Genomic DNA, 8,169 nt, shown 5'->3' with positions numbered 1-8,169 from the left:
GCATCGAGAAAAATAAACGAATATTCCAGATGAACGAAACTGAGATTCATATACAGAAAAATCCTGATGTGCGATTGTCAATATAGTATTTGAAACGGAAACCAACCCATTGTCATTACAGCCTCAGTCAACTTGGTTTCGAGATTAGAAATGTTCCCAATATAAAAGTTATTTAAATCAACTCCTGTATCCTGGATAAACAAGTATTGAACACATTTTATCCTGTATCATTCCTGTAAACGTCACTTTCGTTCAATCTTGACGCGTTTGATATGCCATTTCCAGTATAATACTATTTCGATTGCACTTTGGATTAAATTCAATGTATGAGAATCCTTAACGTTACTTGAAATGTTTATTATGCAAATGAGGTATGTTTGCTTTTATGACGTATTTGTTGAACGTGATGAGGTGCACGAGAACAGATCGAGAATGGAATCTTTGATTCGGCTCAAACGATTTTTCGTTTTCTTATTCGTGTGTCCTCTATCCTTACTGTTCATTTCCACAAACGACTGCTGCCCGAAACTTTCATCTTCGATTTCGACAATTTCGTCTAGGTCACCAGCTAACGGCGATTTCTCGTTTTCGTTGTTGTTGACAATAACTTCTTTCGTTGGAACATCCGAAACTGGCACTGAAAAGTCAAAATCGAAAAATTTTAAGAAGTTCTTATCAAAACCGGAAATTGGAATTTTTCTCTCATTTAAGATGTTGTAAATTAAGATATGATAAAAGTAACGACCCATATGATTCTCTAATCGTCAAACTTGGTACAAAACATTAATTAGCCTCCGTCTGAATCAGATGTACTTGCAATATTTCATCTTACAATCAGAAATCTTCTTTGTAAGCATGTATGAATTTTCTCTGTAAATATAGCAAAGCAGACTACCTTCCTACCTCAGAAATCGGAAATTGAAATATAGTAAAAATGTGAAAAAATGTTTCAAAATGAGGAAACTTTTATTCGAGGCTGAAAGCACGATTATGGAAAATGCAATGCCAGAAATATCTTATGTGTTGACTGTGAAATAGAAACACACTGAATTCCAATAAATTAAAACATCTACCAAGAGTTGTCGTTCTTTATTGTCAGTGATTGAAACTTACCTTCAACAACTGAGTTAGAAAGCTTTTCTTCTTCTTTGTTATCGGAATTAGTAGCCTGAAAAATCAATTAAGAAATGTAAGAAATAAAAACATATAAAGCACCTCAACCTTAGATTTAAATAATTTACCTGACCGTCCATATTTTGAAAACAAATGTATGCATTATCACAATTTCCTATCAGTTCAATTTTTTATATGTTTTGTTCATGATCACATTGTCCTAATATTTTGCTCTAGGTAAAATGTGATTAAAGAGTACTTACGTTTCGAGACACTTTTGAAGGACTATCGTCTGTATAGTAACTTCCGGCAAGAGTTACGTCATCCTGCATGCTGCTCTCCGCCGTTGCTAAGGGCGCCGCCTCCTCGTTGGTGGTGACTTTTTCGTGTGCCTCTCGGATAATATCTTGTATGTACGCGCTGATGTTTTGCTTGCTACCGTCTGTGTGCATTAAAGATAAGTCCGGAATTTCTGCAAGGTCAAAGAGTCAAAGGTTACAAAAAGGACGTTATCAATCAGTTTAGTTTGACTAACATATCTGAAATGGGATTGAATGTGACTTATCGCTTCACCTTTTTCTCTCGATAACATTTGATTTTCGATGAATGGGACAGGTCGGGAGTCCAAAAAAGTTCCTAAAATCGTACCTCTATTGTTATCCATCGTTATTTAAAGGTTGACGAAATCTAAGTACCTGCTCCAACAGATATATTCATATCTTCTCTTGGTTCTGATGAGACTGGCTGTTCAGTAGGGACTGACTGGTCCTTTGTCGTGTCTTCATCACAATCTGGCATCGGTTCGCCATTCAACTGACATACAGGAATAGGCATAGGTGCTACACTCGTCTGCGAATAAATGAATGAATGAATGAATTAATTAATTGCTTACAAACATCACCGAAGCCAACAGAGAAAAAAATTAAAAGAAATGTTTGATTTGGATTATTTTACTTTAGCTCAAAATGATAAAATTCCAAAATGAAGTTTAAAAAATCAACAGTTCTTTGATTGTATGTAAATAAATTACAAAATATACTACCATTGTGTTAGATTTAGGATATACGTTCTGTTCCGTATTTTTATCGTCTTCGTCGGTATACTCGTCGCCTAGACCCTCCAAAGCTTCGTCAAGGAAATTCAGTAAATCTTCTTCTTGTTTGATTATTTCAAACGAACTTTGAATTATTTTGGCAACAAAATTGGCAACGTGGTGTTTTTGTTCTTCGTTTAGAGCTGTTGGCATGCCTGCATCGTTGGAGAAATCTGACAAAAACAAGAAAGATACTTTCATTTATATCATTCTGCTTACTGCTTGATTGAACTCGATAATTATGTGATCAATTAATCGAAATATAGATTTACTCGATTATATATCTATAATTGGCTGTCATAATCATGACGTCACAATCTCACACCTCTTCCCATTGTCAAGGTGTAACTAGAACAACACCCGGACCGCCATTTTGGATTTTCACTGATCGATCGGGCACTTATCACCCCTGGTATGACATTTGTACTCACAATAATGATAGCCAATTATGGAATTATATTTTTGCTCTGAGCAAGAATAAATTGATTTCAATCTAGATTTCAATTAGACAAATCAACAATTAGCACGTGCAGAAAAAGATAAACATAGACTTTAATCGCTTAATTAACATATATTAATCAATGGGTTTTCATGTCATTGGTTTTTCAATCAAAGTGAATTGATTGACACAAAGTGACGGATCATCGTCTTTTCATTATGTATGAAGTTATCAATGCCGGGGTTAGACTAACCAATAGAAATATTTTCATGACTTTCAAACTTTAGATATACATGTATGACCATTGTCGATAAGTTGGTTACAAAACTTCTAACGATACATTGCAAGAGGAAATCGGGACTCCAATAATTTTTTTTAATCAGAAAAATACAACCCTCGATTTTCACAGAATATCTGTGTTTCTGGGAAAGATCTCGTCAGTATCTGGAAAACCTTAACGATTTTAAAACCATAAATATGATTGAACACTCAACACGTGCTGTAAAGAAGAATCGATATGATGGAACGGTACAGCTGTATTTCAGGTATTGGTGTCAGTATATTTTCATCACGATGTCTACTACAGAATTATAATTGACGGGTGCCTGTGGACTGGATCTATTATCTGAATTCACCACTACGTCCCTGGTCGGGATTAATTTGAATTTTCTATCGATAAATATTGTTATAAGTTAGCTTGTGTAATGTTAACACTTTCCCTCGGACCTGACCTTCAGGTACCAGATTAGCCATTACTTAATATCTAATATAACCTAATACCATTTCTAGATTAACGTTATCTGTAATTCTAACAGAGTGTGTTTAGTTGGATAAAAAGGATTACAAGGACGTTTATTGTAAACCTGAAAAAAATCAGTGTAAAGAAATTAATCCCGGGGAAGTTGCTTTATAAACCATAGGAGCCTGAGAGAATAGCTTATGTTCAATAGATGATGTATGCTTTCATTGATTATTACTCTGAGTTTTTTTTAAATATGTTTAATTTACTTTGATTTCAATAGAAAATCAAAAATGTGATATCACTTTCGAAAAATTGTTACAACTGAAAATATAGTTAAACCGACCAAGTTTACCGTAAACATGCCATCAGCAGTCTATGGGATCAGAGGTAACAAACTTTAATGTTTAAGTGGTTATTTGGAGCCGTAATGAATGTCAGATCATCACCAAAATAGACAGCTAAAGTTCATTTTGAGAGTGTTCTTAATCTTTTACCGAATTCCTCTCATAGCCGTTGAAAAATAGCAGTAACAATTTTGATATTTAAAATCCAAAATGGCCGTTGTCGGCCATCTTGACGAAATGAATGTGGTACATGCGTGACTTAATCTCATATTGAGTTCCTAGAGAGTCCTACCATTCCATCCTGAAACCTTGAGAAATAGCTGTCAAAATCAGCTTGAAAGGCTTGAAAAAAGAATTGCAGAATATAAAATTGACTTTGACGGCCATCTTAAATAATTGGTCAACATTTCTATATTTATCACGCAAAAGTGAGGCTATACACGTACGATTTTGATATAGATTCATGCAGTTTATAAGTCGAATTCCTCACAGGGCCATGATAAATTGCGTTAAAATCATTAAGTATTCACTTGCGGCAAATTCAAATATCTAATGCGTGATGAAGATCATAATTTGATATGCACACCGAGTGTTTGTACCGAAGACACCTTCTAAAAAATTCTTGTAAAAATAGAAGTAACTTAGGTCAGATGTTAAAATTTCATAAAAATAAAATAAAACAAAATAACTATTACTGGCCATCGAATATTCAATGAAGCTCAAAATACGACATTCACAAGAATGACCATTATCTGACTTTCATTCAAAGCTTTAGTTTTTACGTGGTTCTAGAGAAATAGGGCGTAACAAAAAACAAAAATTTACAGAAAATAAAACAAAACAAAAGAAAAATGCATGAGATGACAACGGATTCGAAGAAATAGAATTTGGAAAGTTTACAATCTGTTGAATTTATCAGTGGTCCAGAACCTTAAATCTTGAAAAATAAACCATCTGTTCCGGAAGAGTAAGATCTACGAAATTTAACCGTCATGTAAAGCTTGTGGTAACGCTCAACCCACCTAAGATTTCGTGTGCATACATCGTACGCACATCGTCAGCACTCGTGAGCCATTACTGTGATAGGATCGCACATTTTGTGCGGTTTGGTAAAAATGGTTGGCTGATATTACGGATTGAAAATTAAACGGAAACCTCGTGTATTTATGACTAAGTAGCGATATCACATTCATATCAATATTGATCGGTGATTATAAGTCAATCTCAATTCGACAGATTTCGAAATAACCCTGGACTAGCATCAGTTAGTCTTTCTACGTATATATAGTTTCAAACTTCAGTGAAGGCCGAGTGGGGTGCCTCGGGCAATAAACATTACCTGTTTACGGCACGTGACAGGTCTGGATTCGTACCGGTTAGGTATACAAACATAACACTAAAGACTACTTGTGTTTACAATTTTTGTTTACAAAACGATAGAAAAATGAGAGTAATGCAGAGGACATGAAAGTAAAATTGACTTTCTGACAATGTGAGATTTTTGATGATTCATAGCCGAGACAAAAAGAGACGTTTATATGTTTATATATATAATGTATATATTGTGAGTGTCTGTACACTGAGGCTGGTTATGGGTGGCACTTTGTAAACAAGACACTTTAGATTACCAGTGTATATGACTATTGAGTCTGTATCTGGTAGATCTACATGTGTCCAACCTATAAATGTATGACTTAATTATTTAGTCTGACATACATTTGTACTTCGTTGTATTCTTATATTTTGAAAATGCATAAACATTTTTCCACACTTATCTACCAGTCATTCCTAAATTTATATCAACCACGATAGAACCGCAAAACGTGAGCACAGATGTACGATAACTTATTTCGTCCATTTTTTCTATTGTGCCTTTCATTGTGCATACATCGTGCGTATATTGCACATCGTGTAACGTTGTGCGATCCCACAACGTTAACTGTGACGAGCGTCAAAAATCGTGTTTTTCTTTTTAAACAAGTCTTCTTTATCGAATCAACTGCGAAATGCATCAGGTGTATGATTTTAAATCAGAAATTATTGGGATAGCATTCGACGGGCCTCCCGCATGAGATTCAGTAATATTGAATATTGCGACTCAAAATGGTCCTGCCTATTCACGGGACAATGCCCTCAGTAAAAACACCGAGCAAGTGCACAAATTTTCACCTGTTGTTAAGAATTGTGTAATTCGGATTCACCGTAAAAAAACACACAGTGAACACGTATCAAGTTATACACCCCGTTTGCAACAGCAATCGTATTTTTCCTCCGTTTCAATAAGACACGTGTTTACCTATGTATGTATATCAAATCACATGTACACCTCGTGGATTTAATAGCTGTGTGTAGGTGTATGATCTTTACCTGAAGAATTACTCTAACCAGACAGTTTACGTAAGCAATGTTTTGTAGGCTAATAAACCAAATAATTATGCAAATTTTTCACCTGTGGTGAGTTAACAGTGGAGGGCTATTGAGTACATTAATTGATTGTACTTCTGAGTCATTAGTGTGTATAAGACTGTCTAGATACGTAAATAAGTATTGTCATTGTTGATAAATCTATACCTGGAGATATCGTTTACATTACACTATACATTAACCAGTAATGAGTGTTACAGGATTGCCATCTAGCCATGCTATATGTCCAAATGTTTAAATAGATTCATTGTTTCGGGTTTTGAGCGGATTAGGGAGCCTCTCTCCACCTATACTCCTTAAGACGATTTGTGTGTCATTGATCTAATAAAATCTACAGGCCCCAAAAGTTGAATCTCAGTTTATTTTCTCTATCTATTAACTTCATACAAAAAATCAAATAAATAAAAAATTATAAAAAAAAAAACAGTAATTTACTTCAAGGACGCGAAAACATCAGCAATATATCGACTTTCGATAATAAGCATTGCAAAAGAAAGGCCTTCAAGGCAATTTCCATGTTTTTGCTCCTCGTCAACGAAATTTGATACACTTCCGGTACGGAAACGCAGTGAAGAAAAACAAGTTCAATTATTGATAACAAGTCCGGCTCCAAAACAGTTAAGCATTATTCCTAAAACAGAGCTTTTCTGGTATACGTATACAATTTACTTACCAAATAAGTTAACAACCCAGTTTTAAGATATATATATTATGAATTAAAGCGCTGACTTGTACACTCTGGTAACCTGGTCCCCGATCAATGAAACAGTTCACTGGTGAAGGGGGAATTGATGATATGGCATAATTAACCAATATTCTCAAACAAAATTAGACTGTATTTCAGTGTGACAAACTTACCTGAAGACGTCGTTTGGTCGTGTGATGCCATCCAGGTAAAATACAACACAGATAATCCACGTGAACTTCAAACGACACTATCACATGGCTACTTCCGTGTCCACAATGCTGTTTCCGGCGGCTAAGTTAGATATATTCCACGATAACACCAATTATCTGTGAAATGTGTCAAGCTGTCTTTTACGATAATGTGTGTCATTTAGACGGCTACATGTTCTTATCCAGCTCTTCAAAGAGCATTCGGTGCTACAGCACTCATAGGTAATGATAGTACATACATACGCCAAAGTATGTAAATTAACAGACGATCGAGGCCTGTGTGTAGGTCTATTTCGGAAAAATGTCCTCAGGCAATACTTTAGCAAAGGTGTAAAAATGTGCTATCAACATTCAATACACAGGATAATTATATCTCCAGGCCTAGAAGTAATTGTTATTTCCGTATGTACGCAGTAATTTCGCAGGTTTGTCCACTTTCTCCTGGTTTGTTCTTCCAACAAGTACACAACATATTTCATTATTTCGGACCAGTATGGACTTAGTCGCTCAAGGGTAACTAATCCTACTTACGATCTACTGAAGTAAATGCCCTGAACTTTAATAAAAGTGTGTGTTCCATATTTAACCATGATGGATACAGCCTAACTGACAGTTTAAAAAAAGGTCGCTAAAGGTGTTACACAGGGTTAAGTTGCGATAACATCTACACCGCGTACTTATTAGACCACCAGTTATAACAGATGGAACGTTGGGAAAATGACGTTTTAAATTAAACAAGGTGTGTGTGTTTTTGAAACATTGTGCCCCCGGTTGGAATAAAATTCTGAAGTGGAACAATAAAACTGCAATGTGTACGGCATTTGCAAATTGCACGTACAATTTTTCAAATGTAAGGTCAAAGGTCATGGTCAAGATCACATTGTCAAAAATTTTGGCACCGCCGGTAAGGTCTTGTCACTTGGCATGTCAAACACGAAATCCCTTCCTCTTACGGTGCAATAGTTATGGGCAAAGTTGACAACAAGCAAACAAACAGCATAAAAACAATATGCCCTTGATATATCGATCAGGGGGCATGGAAATATATAGACGATTGAATCACAAGTTAGAAGTTCAAATAAATCGATTAAAGATCTTTACTACAGCACAAACAGGA

The 8,169-nt window shown here is 35.3% G+C and overlaps 1 protein-coding gene across 1 annotated transcript; it reads right to left on the bottom strand.

Annotated features, from left to right (window-relative positions):
* Positions 1-383: 383 nt before the first annotated feature.
* On the bottom strand, positions 384-7,044 carry LOC132562600 (uncharacterized). Its single transcript, XM_060227351.1, has 6 exons — positions 7,014-7,044; positions 2,156-2,379; positions 1,809-1,962; positions 1,377-1,585; positions 1,114-1,168; positions 384-637 (listed from the first exon to the last, which is right to left on the bottom strand). Exons 1-6 carry the CDS (start codon positions 7,042-7,044, stop codon positions 384-386), a joined length of 927 nt encoding a protein of 308 aa, XP_060083334.1.
* Between the last annotated feature and the right edge of the window lie 1,125 nt (positions 7,045-8,169).

The sequence above is a fragment of the Ylistrum balloti genome, unplaced genomic scaffold (assembly GCF_031769215.1).
Source record: "Ylistrum balloti isolate Yb309-2 unplaced genomic scaffold, AGI_CSIRO_Ybal_v1 Utg371462, whole genome shotgun sequence".
Classification (NCBI taxonomy): Eukaryota; Metazoa; Mollusca; class Bivalvia; order Pectinida; family Pectinidae; genus Ylistrum; species Ylistrum balloti.
This window is presented reverse-complemented; position numbering and strand designations above follow the sequence as displayed.